This window comes from Nelumbo nucifera, chromosome 4 (assembly GCF_055504915.1).
Source record: "Nelumbo nucifera cultivar China Antique chromosome 4, China Antique-T2T, whole genome shotgun sequence".
NCBI lineage: Eukaryota > Viridiplantae > Streptophyta > Magnoliopsida > Proteales > Nelumbonaceae > Nelumbo > Nelumbo nucifera.
In genome coordinates, this window is record NC_142652.1 from 64,812,156 (window position 1) to 64,828,275 (window position 16,120).

Genomic DNA, 16,120 nt, shown 5'->3' on the forward strand with positions numbered 1-16,120 from the left:
AAGAATTTTGACCAATCAAAACCCACCAATTAATTTTGATAAACACTTTATTTGCTACAACCTTTATGATTCTAATTTATTGGTCAATTGTTTTCCCCATATCATATCCTAGTCGAACCCTAATCTAATTTAATTATATAAATATACAGTGATACACGGTTATTTCACAAAATTTTGTGACAGGGTTCCGAGCTCAAAATCGTTCATTATTTTAAACTCTCAATTCATCAATGGCATTCAATGTCCAAATTCGATTTGGATCCGATATAAATCGGATGGATAGGATTTGATTCAAATCAAAATGAGTGAATCAGTTTTTGATCTACATAATTTAGTTTCAAACCATTTACAGTCCTGACTATCCTCAAAAATGAGAAATCGTAGAAACACAAATGCCAGATTGAGCAGAACATATCATTTAGATATTAAAAAAAATACAACAGATTCCTTTCCACACGCTCTAACCCTCTAATGGGAATTAACTCATGAAATCTTGATGTTGTGTGGCTGTAGGACAACGACCCGATGCAGAATCCTTTTTTTAAGGGCTGGAAGCCTGGAACCATGCCGAATCTAGTGCTCAGCTTTCATTTTTATACGGTTTTTCTCTTTCGCTACCCTATGTTCCAGAACATATTGTAGAGCTGGCACATCAACGATCATTAGAATGAATTCATTTAATCAGATTAAGTCAAACACATGATAAATGAAGGCTCAATTGTCCCCCTGCCATACGCAAGTTAAATCACTTGATCTATAATAAAGCCATCACTAAAAAGTCACATTTGCTAAGTCATGTTTGGAAATGGATGGGTTAATAAGAAAACTACAAGATCCCTTAAAGAAGGAACCTGGAACTTCATCTAGGGAATAAGTGTTGATTACGAGAATCATGAACATGCTTAGGGAAAAATTAGAGAAAAAGAGATACACAAGGGATTTCAAAATATGGCATGGAAATCCATTGCAAGTGCATCTCTCAATCTCTTGGGCCTCTTGAACAAACTGCAATTGGAATGACATATTACAAAACAATGGAGAACATCATCTAATCTGCTCAAACAGTCGTAACAGACCTGATTTGACAACATAAAGCATTAGTAATCTTGCTTATTGGGGCATTCTGATGCCCTGTGCCCAGATCGTCCACAGTTGAAACATGCCCCTCCAAAACTTCTGTCATACACAATTGAGCAATAACATCAGCTCTTGTACTGAACCACAAAATATTAAAATAAAATTAAAAATTAGAAAAGACAAGTGAAGATTTGTTAAATGAGAAATTTTGCACTCCATAAATAACTACCAATGGACCACACTTTGTCAAGGTACCGCCTAGTCACCCAAGTGATAGGCACCAAATAGGCAGTGGCTTTGGCAAATAAAACCTGTAATTTATTCGGTACAAGCTAATGAACACATCCTCCGGACAAGGCTATTTTATTTGAGATTACCACCTATGTAACAAGTTTAGAAGCTTCAGGACTAGGTTTATGACTGACTTGGAAAACTAAATTAGGTTAAGCCTTTGGACTGGGTTTTTAATTCAACTTTGAAACTAGAGCTGTTCCATTCCAAACAGCGGAAATGGATGAATTGAATGACTTACTATTTCTTCTTTAAGTGAATAAAATAGTTAAATAATTAAGTATTTGAGGGTATAACTTCAACTTTATCCATTAAGGAACTTGCAACCTCCTGAATGACTTATTCACTAAAACAAAAAGTATTAAATCACCCAGTTCAGCCACTTCAGATGTTATCAAATGGCCCCTATTAGGTCTAATTTATGATTACAAAACATATTAACATAATCTAGTCTAGATCAAAAACGAGACATATTATTGTAATTGTACTGATTGGGACTAACAATCTACATGGTACTTCTGCAACCAAAACAAAAAGTAAAGGAGAAAGTGGATCTCCAAGTACTAATCACAAACAAAAATCCAGCTTCTCCATTTCCTCCCAAAACCTATCATTTCAAGCACTTCTTCCAAGAAACCCCACTCTATATGATCATATATGCCTTCTCAATGTCAAGTTTACAAATCCCACCTGCTCTCCCACTTTTCTCCTGCCACTAACACCCCATCCAAAATCTGTCTTCCTTCTACAAAAGGCCATTTAAGTAAGCCCTACTACCTCATGCAAAACAGATCTCAACATTCTTAACAAGACTTTTGCAATGGTCTTATATGGAATGGTAATTAAGTTTATTTGTCTAAAGTCTTTTTCTCTAAATGCCCCTTCCAACTTAGGAATGAGGGAAATGAACGTGACATTTGCACCTTCTTTAGCTCTTTTTTCTTCCACGACTCCTTGAACATTTCCATTATATCCTTCTTGAGAATACCCCAACATAGAGGTAATACTGAACCCATCCCGCCATGGGGATTGTCCCTCTTCATCACCTTGATTGCTTTCTACACTTTCTCCTCTTCAAATTCCCTCTCCAACCAATATTTCTTGAAGTCCCCAATTTTACCCAACTCCAAATCACCAAGTGTTTTGTTTTCTTTTTTGAGAGAAAGAATCAGGCTATTCAAGCCAGAAAAGCTCAACATATTCATGTATGGACTAACCCTCTCTTAGTCAAGTTGCAAAAGATGAGCGGCTGGCCTGCAAAAGAACATTGATTTGGAGTTCTTCAATTTTCAGCAATTGAGCTAGCTTGGAGCCTTAAATTTCTTCTTGTCACCTCTTCTTACTTCTTAAGGTGAAATTTGATTTATGAATAGTGAAACCACTTAAACTTACTTATATATGTGAGGGTCTATGAAAGGTCTATAGACCCTCACAATAGAACATTCTCTCAAATGGAATCTTGGTTTAACACTAAACCAAGATTCGCAACTATACATGCAGCTGTATAAAAGTTTTTTAGATACTGAAGAATATAACTAATGAAATGGAATCTTTAATAAAAGATTTAATAATATATGAATTATTAAATAATATAGTTTATTATATTAATAAAGAATGATTATAAACATGTATATACTATAAATATTAATTCAAAGTATATTGTATTATTAAAAAATAAGTTACTTAAATAGTCATTAGTTAACTTATTATTTTTGGCTCATATGGATGACATGACTTAATTTTATTTTCAATTAACATTTATAATCAATCAGAATAAAACTTAATTAATAAACATGTTGATAAGATTATATATATATATATATATATTAACAAATAGTTTTTAAAATAAAATTAAAAGTAACCTTAATAACTATTGCAAATTATAATGCTTAACTAAAAAGTATGATGTTTTAGAAAATGTTAATACACAAATTAATAATATAAAGCATAATAAATATAGAAAATTAGGATAAATTAAATAGAAACATTATTACAATAATGTTTGTTTTGTTATAACAAGTAAATCTTGTATTATAATATTTACTTTTTCTTTATGCAGACCCATAAAAATACTAAATGCCGAGAGATGTTGGGTGGCAACATAGAATACTAGTAGGTGATGGAACAAATAAGTCTAAAATTATTTTGTTTTTGATGGTTTGGAATAAGATAATAGTCTAGAAGGGTGTATTGATGCTTCTTTTATCAGTTCACAAAATATCATTGTATATTTCCACATATTTCACAATATTTCCATTGTGTCTATACTTCTTATAATATTTCCATCCGACATTTCTGACATGTCCTATGTTTGGATGACCAACATTGACATTTTAAACCTTGGATGCTTTGTTGAAAAGGCAAACATGCAAGGCCCGAGGGTAATGGTCCATTTGGCTGTAGATGGGTAATGTTGATGGTACTAAGAGATATACTCAAGTATATAGTGGATTATTTGGAGATTTTTGCTCCTATGGTCAAGATGAACTTAGTTAGAGTTCTTTCGTCTTTGACAACTTTCTATTCTTGTCTTATGTATTAGCTAGATGTGGAAAATGACTTTTTCAATGGCATTTTGCATGAAAAGGTTTACATGGAATTTCCTCTTGGGTTCTACCATGATGAAAGGGGCAATAGAGTTTCCAAGTTCAGAAAGTCCTTATATAGACTCAAGCAATCACCTTGAGCCTAGTTTGACAGTTAAACAATCATCTTGGCTGAAGTTCTGGCTTGTAAAGTTATCACCTTCCAGGGAAATATGTGGGGATCCCTCGTGGAACAAAGTGCAGCTCTACTTCTATCTAGGATCCTGTAATTGAGTAGATACAAAGGTAGTTAGCCTCCTGGAAGACAAAATACCTCTCCTCTGGAGGTAGAGTGACGCTCTTGAAGAGTACCCTCTCAAATCTCCCCACCTACTTTCCTTTTCTCTTTCCCATCCCCTCCAAGGTGGCAAGGAAATTGGAATCCCTCCAGAGAAATTTCCTTTGGAGAGGTAGGGAAGATGAAAGGAAAATTCATCTTGTTAAGTGGGATCAGGTTTGCTTGCCTTTAGAGGAAGGAGGCCTGGGCTTAAGGAAATTAAAAATTTTCAATACTGCCCTCCTAAGCAAATGGTTATGGAGGTTTGGAGCTGAAAGGAATGCATGGTGGAAAATCTAATTGCAGCTAAATTTGGGGTGGACTGGGGTAACTGGAGATCATTGGATCCACTGCAGAATTGGGGTTGTTCCCTTTGGAAAGGAATTTTGAAGTCCCTTCCTGCTTTCTCAGCTGGTCTGGGTTTCAAGATTGGTAGTGGACAAACACTGAAATTCTGGAAAGATCCCTGGTTTCTGGACACTCCTCTTGCAGAGGCCTTCCCCCTTCTCTATCAGTGTGTTGCTTACCCAGAGATTTCAGTTGCTGACTCTTATGACATGAGTGGTGGTTCCTCCTCTTGGAGACCTCTCTTTAGAAGAAATCTTTTTGACTGGGAGCTGGAACAATTTTTGGAGTTCATGCAAATTTTACAGAGGCAAAGCATTTCAGCAAATAAGGATGATGATTGGAGCTGGAAGTGGAGTGTGGATGGTCTTTTTTCAGTCATGTCTATGGCTGCTCACATTAGCAAGACAGATGTAGCTGGCTTTCCAAGAAAACAGGTGTGGAACCCAATTAGCCCTTCTAAGGTAAACTTCCTTGTTTTGGGTTTTTTATATAAGTGCCTTCCAAAAGTTAATTTGGATAGGAGAGGGCTGCAAATTCCACTGCCACATTTCTGCCAAGATTTGGGATCCCTTCCTCAAAGCTGCTGGGGTTGACTGGGTCATGCCCAGCTCTGTCAAAAACTTGTTATGTTGCTGGAGGCTGTCTGGCCTGAAGAAAAAGGGGAAGCTGATCTGGAAAACCATCCCTGTGGCTGTTCTAGTGACTATTTGGGCTGAGAGAAACAGTCGAGTTTTCTGCAACAAAGTGAAAAACAAGGAAGACTTGATACAGATGTCTGTGAACAAACTCGTCTCCTGGATTTCTGTAATTTCTGAGTTTATGTTAGGAACTTGCCCAACTCAGGGCTCTTCGAGGGGCCAACCTCCTGAATTCTTGGAGAGAGAGAGAGAATTTAATGCTGAAAGAGTCCTCCTCTATTCCTTTTCTGCTCTACTACTTATAGTGTTACAATCTTGACTGTTACAGCTGTTACAAGTGGATGGCAGTTGTTACAAGTGGCTGGTTGGTTGAGCTGATGTGGCCTCCTCTTGTAAACTGACTAACTGCCTTCTGTTAGTCTGTTCCAACAGTCTTGACAATCCAATTGGATGGCAGTTGTTACAAGTGGATGGCAGTTATTACAAGTGGCTGGTTAGTTGAGCTGATGTGGCCTCCTCTTGTAAAACTGACTAACTGCCTTCTGTTGGTCTGTTCCAACAGTCTTGACAGTTTAAGCATCAAAATGTGTTTCAGATGCTTTACTCTCAGTCTGTTTGGAGTTTGTAATGTGCTTTCCTCCCTTTCCGGTGAGGTGTACCGGGAAGCTGTTGTATTCCTTTCTTTCTTCCATAAATAAAAGTTTTACCTAACCTTTCAGAAAAAAAAAAAAAAACTTTTACTATAAATAGTAATGATGGAATTACTATAAATGCTAATCAACTTGGTCACTAGGGCTTTGACCAATAGCAGAACTCAAAAATTAGCCAACTCAAAGTATTTAGCTGGGGCACTTCTATATGTTGGATTGAGCTGAAATTCCACAGTATTGGAGTACTCTAAGTAGTACTTAAATGTTGTCAAATTTCAGATAAATCAAACAAAGTTTGACTAATGAAACAGTCACTTCTTTTCTGGTTGATGATGCATTCTGCAGGTCTACTATCTGACCTCTTATCTTTCATTGCTTTCTCTGCTTCCATATTTGCATCAGCTTTGTCATATCTATCTTTTCTTATGCTCCTTCTTGCTGCCACCCACTATGAGTAGATTTTTCATTTAATCATTTTGTTGTCAAGCTCTCTTTTAATGAATAAAATGGGACACACAACCTATTTAGTTTTGCTCCCAAAATACAATTTCTTTCTCCCTTCTCTACTTTTTCTCCACTGTCACTGCTTGAATCCATCTTGAATCAATTGATGTTAGACGTGTTACAGATTTCAGATCATATTCTAACTCGAGTGATATCAAAACACATTGTATGATTAATTTCTCAAGGCAATGACACTTTTAATTACAAATTTCAATACCATACAATATAATAAATTCCACTCAGCGAAGTAGTAGTCTAGTAGAAAATATTTAAAATCACTAATTTGTACAGCAAGAATTCAAACAAATATGAAAAGCAATAAATCAACACTATAGTGAATCCAATGCATACAAATATAGCATAGCACAAAGGCACCTTGATAACCATACAATGAACCTACCCCAATGTTATATTTGTAGCCATATAATTCACTGATTAAAACCTGGATGAAATATCCTGATCTAGCACACCATAGTTTCTTTTCATATTAAAAGACATGTGAAAATACAAGGGTAAAGCTTGAGAGAACTGACAGAACTGATGAACTCTCAGCCAAATAAGAGCTTATTAAGGCAAATCCATCTTTTATGGAATTCGGATTAGCTGAACGCTTTGGCTGTTCAGCAGGCTGTGGAACCAATGATGAGGTTCCACACCAGTAATAAATTCATGGGGCCCACTGTGGAAGGTGCGGGTCCCATGTAATTTATTACTGGCGTGGAACCTTATCATTAGTTCCACAGCCCGCTGAACAGCCTAAGCGTTCAGCTAAACCTTGCACTCTTTTATGACCATCCCAAAATAGAGATAATATGTACAGTGATAAAAGTCAAATCAAGGGATAAGCATTCTCATTTGAATCAAGCACATTTAAACTATTATAGCTTTGCCTAGTTTATCATTTTTTTTTTTCTTTTTGAGAAAGATAAGAGTAGTTTATCAAAATTGCATTATGCCCTAATCATCATTTTCAATTAAAACAGCACAACACAATCAGAAACGTAGAGATGTTTGCTGACTCAGTTCAAAGAAAAGGACGAGTATAAGAGATGCCCAGTTATCTTTAACTGAGAATGACCAAAGGGAACTTTCTGGGGGCAACATAATCATCTCCACTGCTCAAGGTTCATTTTTGTTCTCTTTTCTTTCTTGGTATTCTAGGGCTTCTTTCAATTGTTAGTCTTTTTTTATCAACATTTCAATTATTAGAGGAGTCTTTTCATCAAATTGCATCCACAAAAAGGGAGAAGATATATTATTGATCAAGAAAAAAGGAGAAGATATATTGAGAAAACATGGGGTCTTTAGAATGGAAGTAAGTAAATACCTGTCCCTACTCCCAAAGGATGACGATCGATTTGATCGTTTACTACCAATTAGCCAATCATCCCCACTGCTTCTTGACCTCCGAGACCGATTATTATCAGTTTTATAACTCCAACCACCACGTCGAAATCCATCCTCATCATCAGAATCTCGGCCACTACCCCAACCCCGTGAACCTCTAAATCCCCCACGCTCCCTAGAACCTCCTCGGGAGCCACGTTCTCTGTTGGAAAACCTTCCATAGTTATCACCAGGAGGACCATCATCCTGCAAAGCTGGCAACTGCAAAATATGTATGAAATAAAATACTTCAGTGGTATATCTTTTTATTGGAACTTCATCCACTGTAGTCAGAATTGTGATGGATGAGATTAGGATTGGAAATATAGATAAAAGAAATGATGTTAACCAAGATGATAAAAAAGTCATCGGTTAATAATGCAGGACATCCATCCCATCATAAGATCATATAGGCTCAAAGGAAAGCCAATGAGAATCCTTTGGATTCAAGGAGTCCTTGGCTAATAATGTCAAACATCCATCACACCATAAGATCCCATGGGCTCAAAGGAAAGCTCATGAGAATCCTTGGATTCACATGCCTATTACACCCAATGCAACAATATGGCCTACAGTCTCCTGTCTCAATCATAGCAGAAAAAATTGGATTGTATTAGTTGCAATAGGCTGTATATTAAATGTGAGGATAATCCAAACACATTATATCAATAAAATACCTCTTATAATCTCTCGAACTATACCATATTTCCATCCCCTCCCCAAATCACAGTTTCATTTGCTTTATAATCTCTCAAACTTTAAAGGTGAAATTGTTTCCAGGTTGGGTACTCCTCCCCAAGGGATAAAATGGGACCTAGGCTTCAGAAGATGTCTTAGAGAGAATGTGTCTCTTGCTCACCTTCTTGGCACTTTGGAGTTTGTGCTTTTGGACCAGAATGTTGACAATACTAGGATTTGGACTGCCTCTCCTAATGGATTATTCACTTGTGCCTCTTTTTTCAATAACCCCACTCTGTCTAACTCTCCAGGGGTAGGCGTCCCGATGAAAGAAATTTGAAGTAAGCAAATTCCACCTAAGGTTCAAGCCTTCTGTTGGGAAGTCTTCCTTGGAAAGATAATACTTGTGATATGTGCCTCTATCCTCATATGTGCTTTCTGTGCAAGGCTAGTGGTGAGACTTTATCCCATTTATATTCCTCTGTACATTGTATTTGGGAGTATTTTGTTCTCTTTTTGGGTGCAGATGAGATCCCTCTCAAGAGGTAGCTGGTAATTACAATCCTAACTTTTTGAGACAGCCAAAGAAAAGAGAGAATAATGTGAAGAGCAGCTGTTAAGGCAGCAGTGATTTGGGTAATCTGGAAAGAGAGAAATGGGAGAATCTTAAATGGAAAAAATAGATCAGTGGAGGAGGTAATTGACAGCATAAAGAACATACGTAAAGATGGTGGAAAGCTTTAAGGTCTTCTTGATGAATGAAATAATAAGAGCTTGGATGCAGGTGGCATATTCATCTAGAGAAAAGGACAGGATAATCATGGAATGGAAGCCTCCAGAAGGTACCAAGTTAAAACTGAATTTTAATGGAAGCTCCATGGGCAATCCGAGGATGGCAAGAATAGAGGCAGCCTTCGGAAACCCTGATAGAAAGGTATTAGCTTTATATCCAAGGCATATTGGAACTTGAAACTCTCTGAAAGCTGAATTGATGGCTTTGTTGCAAGGTCTTTGACTACCAAAGTAACTGGGTTACCAGCATCTAGAAGTGGAAGGAGATTCAAAGTCAATTATTTCATGGGCAAGATGTAGCAGTCATACTCTGTGGACCTTTAGACACGCCTTTAGGGAAGTGGAAAGCCACTCTAAGGAACTGATTGTGGAATTTATGTGGGTTAGACAGACTGCAAACAGGATGGATGATACCCTTGCTAAACAAGGAGTCATAAGACAGCAAATGTTTGGGTTGGCAGTCTAGCCTCCTATTGTACTAGCCTCTTTTAACTACTAATAAATTAAACTTTTCCTTGCTGATCAAAAAAAAAAAAAGATGAAATGATTTTTATGCAAGATTTTGTGCAGTACAAAACCAACCTTAGTAATCTTGGTGATGGTGTTCCCAGGAGGTGTCTGCTTATTCAGCAGCTCACTAGCAGTTTCCTCTGGAAGATCAAAAACAGCTCCTTGTACCTGAAAACAAACATTCCCAACTAGTTATTCAGAGAAAATGATTCAAAAAGTAGTATGATATCAATATAATTTAATCATAATTTTGAAATGAGCATTAGATATTCTACAATGAATTACAAGAAACAAACATACAATAAAGTGAAAAGCATGTCATGATGTACAAAACTTGAGGACAAAGGATTCATACCTATGCTAAACTTGAGCACTGGGTTATCTGTTCATTGAAATTGAACAGGCAAGAAGAACAAAGAGCAAAGCGGAAAGCTTTACTCTCAGGTACCCAACCCTCAAGATTCCACCATCATCAAATGACAAGTGATGAGAAAAAAATTAAAACCGGCAAGTTTCAAGACGGTGCAATAGAACACTTGGCTCCATTTGGGAAGAGTAGAAATACAAATATGTACAATACAGAAACTTGTATATGGTATTTCTAAACCTTGCATTTGCAGTCCTCCCAAACTGAGCCCTCAGAAATGGTTAATGAAAAAATTTGCCAATCACATTCCAATGGCAGAGTTGTTACTTGAGAATTTCTAAAAAAATCCATCATTAATTATAAGATATGGCTAGAATTGAAGAGCAAGGACAACCAGGATCCTACAGAGAATGGGGGTAAAAGCCCAAAGACATAAACCTGCCTAATACAGATTGCTGTTTCTTCGAGGTTTTAATATCTAGAATGAAAAATCCAGACTGACAAATCTAAAATGACAGTATGTGATGGGGATATACTTGATCAGATACACTAGATTGTTTTATCTGGACCAGATCAAACAAAAATAATAAGAGAAAAACACAGGGTGTTCACTCAATTCTTTACAAAATCCAACAAAACTTGCATTGTTGCATCTAGAAATTTATACGAAGCTGTAAAAGTCAGAGTACCATGTTAGATTTGAAAAGAAAAATACCAATGAAACCGATATGATAATATCTAGATTCTCAAACTTCTCCACCCCAAACAACTACTTTACAGCATTGCCCAAAACATTTGATGCCTAACAGCCCCTTGTTTAGCTAGAGTATACACCATCCCATTTGCTGTTCTTTTTTTTTTTTTTTTGAAGATAAATAAAGAAAAAAATTATTGCTAAAAGGAAAAAAGTACAAACATAACTAAGGTGACAAGATGTCACCACCACCAGAAAAACAAAAAGACTCATTATAACATCACTTCAAAACAAAACAATTGCTTCAAGACAAAACAGAACATCAGCACTCTTTTATGCATTCAAAGAAATCCAGAAATCAACACCAAAATCTTCCTTCCTCAATCCTTGAAACTCCAGAAGCAGCAGAACCCAACCAATAACTGTCGAACTGATAACAGCCACTATCTCTTCCATACTTCTCTTTTTCTCCTCAAAGAGTCTTCGGTTTCTTTCCTTCCAGATCTCCCAGCACACAGTAAAGGGAATACAGGTCTATAAAATCTTAGATTTAACGCCACCACAGGTTCTTGGCCAGCAACTAAAAATTTCAGCCGGATCTGCCATAGAGCTTCTGTCCACCTTAAACAGCTTGAAGAAATAGGACCAAACTGGAAATGTGAATTTGCAGTTAAGTAGTAAGTGAGAAACATCTTCCTCTTCAGAAAAACACAGCACACACCTACTTGGAAACTGAAGGCCTCTGAGCTTCAGGTTATCCTGGATTAAAATGCAACCTCTCACAACCAACCAAGCAAAAGCTTCAGCCCTTGGAGGCACTGGTTTCCCCCAAACGCCCCTAACTGGATCAGCCTCCACCTGATTTCTGATCAAAGTCGAGTACATTGATTTGACTGTAAACTTTCCATCCTTACATTCTTTCCATAATCTGACATCTGCAACTGAAGGATTGATCTCCAAGGCCTGAAGTTTTGCCAACAGCTCCATGCACTCCACCTCCCAATCGTACAGGGGTCTTCTGAGATTTGGGTTCCAGATCACTGCACCATTAACTACTTCATAACACTCCGAGATAGGCACTCCTTTCCTGCTCAAATTGTATAGCCTTGGGCATATTTCACAGAATTTCCCAACCCCAGACCAATCATTTTCCCAAAACCTAATACTCGACCAACTCCCCACTTTCCAAAATAAAAGGGGACCATCAAAGAGTTAAAGCTCATGATTCCTTTCCATACACTAACACCATATGAGTGTCTCACCTCCGTTGAGTCCCACCCGAAATTCACCACCCCATTTGCTGTTCTTCTCACCCATTTAAAAGCAACATTCAACTCCCTTGTAATACTTTAGATTCTCTTGATTTTCACCAAGACACACTTTAAGGCATAAAAAAAATTACTCAAAATTGTCCAAAAACTAGGTAGGTACAGCCAAATACACGTTACTATTTTTTGTAAAACAAAATTACTGTTTATAGTAATTTTTAATTATTTAATAGTAATTCTCATAATTACTATTTGTAATGAAATTTTGACTTACTATCTATAGTAAAATCAGATCTAACAGTAAGAACCAAAAGAGAATAAACTGAGATTGCAAGTAGGGAGATCAAACTAAGAAGACTGCTTCAAATGCCAAACAATAAACATGAACTAATGAAAGATAACAAGAACAATAAGTGAATAAGGTGATGTTGAAGGAATTTGTTTTAACAAACCCAAATAAACTTAAAATAGTTTATAACTCAAATATTAGGTTGGCTAGTTGCTAGAAAAATCATCAGAATCAAATGAGGTGTCTCGTACAGCAGTTCCCTCTCATTAAGTGGGAAAGCCAAGTGTCCTTCACCTAGGGGGAGGGGGTAGTTACATAACTACCCCACTCCCTATTTAAGCTCCTTAGAGGGAAACTGGAGGGCCTCTTTGGAGAAAATTGTGTCTCAGAGTATTCCACTCCTAGAGAGTCTTAAGAAAAGCCAGATTAAAGAGAGAAGAAAAGAGAAGTTTTGATAAAAGGAAAAAAGGGAAGATAAGGAAGAGAAAAGGAAATCTCACTAACACAAGTAGGTGAAGCCATGAAGGGAAGCCCTCTTTGCAAATAACTCCTATATGTGTCTTCTACTTTCATAATATGTATTCTTCTCCTCTCTTTTGTTCTACTTCTAAGAAAGGAGGTAGAGGGAAATAAACCATCAAAAACCAGGTGCTTCCACTTGGTTGATTATGGCCCCTCTATCAAGGAAAGTTAGGAATTAAACTTTATTCCCGAAGGCTGATTATAGTCCCCTTCAAATGCAAACAAAGAAAGGAGGGATAAAAACTATCTAACAGTCAAATATTCAACTTGACTGATTACAGTTCCCTTCAGATATGCAAAGTCTAGAAGATTAAGGCTGTCTACAATCAGAGTATTGTCTGATTGACTACAGCTTATTGTAAAGAAGAAAGGAGTGAGAAAGGAATTTCCTTTGTATAAAAAAAAAAGAAAAGAAAAGAAAAGAAAAAGAGAAAAGTGATGTTATTAATTTTCTCAATTGCATCTTTTATTTCTCATTCTTGTACACTTGAAATATGAAAAGAAATGCAAATGGAAATTTCTTTTCAAAGAATGCTTTGTTATTCCTTTTTTGTCCTATATGTTCATTTCTCTAAGTCAGAATCACAAGGTGTTCTCTGCTTTCTCTAAGTCAGAATCAAAGAATCAAAAGGGGAACAATCTATATGATATGATTCCCTGAATGAGCCTTACCCCAAAAAAATAAAATAAATTAAAACAAAATAATAAACAACAAGATTTCTTGAAATTTTCACACCAACAGAGAAGAGAACAAAGTGATCCAGGAGAAGAGAAAATTTTGGGGCTAAAATATTATACTCTTAATATTTTATAAGTAAGACTCCAATTGGGCTTGTATCACATTGAAGTCCCTAAATATAAATTCCTAAAATAACTCCACCCCTCATACATACTACTATCTGCATACTCGAACAGATTCCACTTTTATTGGCTATTAATACGCTTCAAGGCCTCATGAATTTAAAGTAGAACAATCTCATAATGGATCAAATAATATCTCCAATGTTGAAGGGCTTGAGTGAATCCATAAAACTCCTTATTATTGGTATTGTATCTTCTAGATGTAACATTCAATGCCTCGCTATAGAAAGATATCAAACATCCCTTTTGGCTAAGAATAGCTTCAAATGCCAACTACAGATGCAGCAAACTCCACTCCAAATATTTTTCCAAAGCAAGAGTTACTGTTGCACACGGCCTTTCCTTAATCAATTGCAAGCCATCCTCATCTTCTTTGCTTCATTCAATTTTCTTTTCATCATGTAATTTCTTACTAATGTAACGGTGGTGCTGAAGTTTCTAATAAACTGTTTTTTATCAGCAAAAGAAAGAATGTTATTAATTACCTTAGATCATAATTAGTAGAAACAAATATTGGGAGAATTTCCAACAGCCTATGTTTATAACAGGAATTTGAATTATACTTTAGCTCTCCTGCCTGTTAACCCCCTGTTTAGCTAACGAATCAGTCCTCCTAACATTGAGTGTGCACCCTTCTCATTAGCCAAGAAGCTGGATTACTACATCTTGGACAAGATGTAACTATTTTTGAATCCCCCCCACCACCAGTTGAAACCCAAGTTGCATTGCTAACTTTACTCCTTGCAACAGTGCCAAAACTTCAGCTCTCAAATAATCCCCAATGTTGATTGGTCCCAAGTACATGGCCACCACCTTACCTAAAGAATCTTCGAATACACTCCCTATGCCTACCAGACCCAGATTGCCCAAAGAACTTCCATCAAAATTCAGCTTTATTCTGTTATTTGCTGGTGATTTCCATACCATCACCACTTTATATTTCACTTTAGATGAGTTTGTCACTTCAGCCCAAGTTCTTATTACATCATCCACCAAAAAGATTGGAAAGATCCCCAATGCACAACTTTAATCTTTATACTATACAGTATAAAGGTCATCATTGAAGATGAAGATCCTCGCATTCCTCTCTCTCCACTACATCTTGAGAAGAAGCCCGCCTACAACTAAAGAAGATCAGGAGCAAATCAGCAAATAAAATGTACAAAAGAACAATAGATTAATGAGGAATGGCTCAGGCTCACCACTAACTTTGCATAAGATGCACATTTTAGGAGATAGGCATTTACTGGGCCTTCTTTGGAGCATGTCACTGGTATTAATCTCGCTAAACAACACGTCCCAACAAAAGACTTGAACTTTAGGAGAAATATGTCTGCTCAAAATCTCTTTCACCAGAAAGTTCACCCCCAAACAATTAGGCTGAATAAGGGTACCAAAGAAGAAGGCACAAGAAAAGAAGCAAGCAGGAGAGACTGACCACACTCTATTATCCTCTGTATTTTGATCCAAGAAGACTGACTCAAGTTTAGCCAACAACTGAATAAACGATTTTAATGAAGGAACCACTATTGAAGTCCAAGACCCAAGCTCCTCTAATGGGAACCCCAAGGACACCTCAAAATCTTACAGGAACATGATTCTTGACCTAAATCTCCTGGAGTTAAGTATCAAAGGTGGGGGATTATCTTGGTCAAATAAGAGGAAAAATGGAAGGTGTTTGAACCATACCCTTGATAAAGTGGTTGTCTCCCTAGACTGGATATGTCAGTATCCCAATGCAACTCTCTCCATTGCAAATAAGTGGGGCTATGATCATCACCCAACCATCCTGGATACAAACCCTCAGAGAACCCAAATGCCTGAACCTTTTAGATTCTACGAGATGTGGCTGCAAAGCCAATCATGTAAACAAGTTATCGAGGATGGTTGGAATCTACAAATCAATGGGTATGCTGCTTACAAGCAAGCAGTCACAGTAGATAGAATAAAAAACTATCTGTTTAAATGGAAGAAAACCACATTCAATGACCCCCAAATCTAGCTAAGAAGAATTGAACAGCAAATTATTCTAGTGGAACAATCATCGCCCTGGATGATAGGAAGTTGAATGATCTCCATTCCCAATGGGAGTCTGTATCTACCCAGGTTGAAAGTTTTTGGACTTGGAGACAGAAGACGAGACAGTACTGGGAGACAAAAACACCTTGTACTTTCATAAAATTACCATATTCCAACAAAAAAGGAATCACATTGAGGAGGTTAGAACTGGTCAGGGAAGCTGGATCTCAGAGCATAAGAAAATAGCAAATGAATTTATATCCTATTTTTCTAATCTCTTCTCCTCCCAGTCTAACATGGACAATGTAGACCTTTCCACTTTCCTGATCCAATAATCACTGAGGAGGAAAACCAAGGCCTCTTA

At 36.9% G+C, this 16,120-nt stretch overlaps 1 protein-coding gene across 1 annotated transcript in view; it reads right to left on the reverse strand.

Moving 5' to 3' along the window:
- Positions 1 to 254: 254 nt before the first annotated feature.
- EMB1138 (DEAD box RNA helicase (RH3)) overlaps positions 255 to 16,120 on the reverse strand; it is a 56,437-nt gene continuing 40,571 nt past the window's right edge. Inside the window, exons 8-11 of the mRNA XM_010247100.2 lie at positions 9,809 to 9,904; positions 7,698 to 7,978; positions 1,077 to 1,176; positions 255 to 644 (exon numbers count right to left, since the gene is read on the reverse strand). Of these exons, the coding sequence (XP_010245402.1) occupies positions 1,098 to 1,176; positions 7,698 to 7,978; positions 9,809 to 9,904 (456 nt within the window). The 3' untranslated portion in view covers positions 255 to 644; positions 1,077 to 1,097. The remainder of the gene's footprint in view (positions 645 to 1,076; positions 1,177 to 7,697; positions 7,979 to 9,808; positions 9,905 to 16,120) is intronic.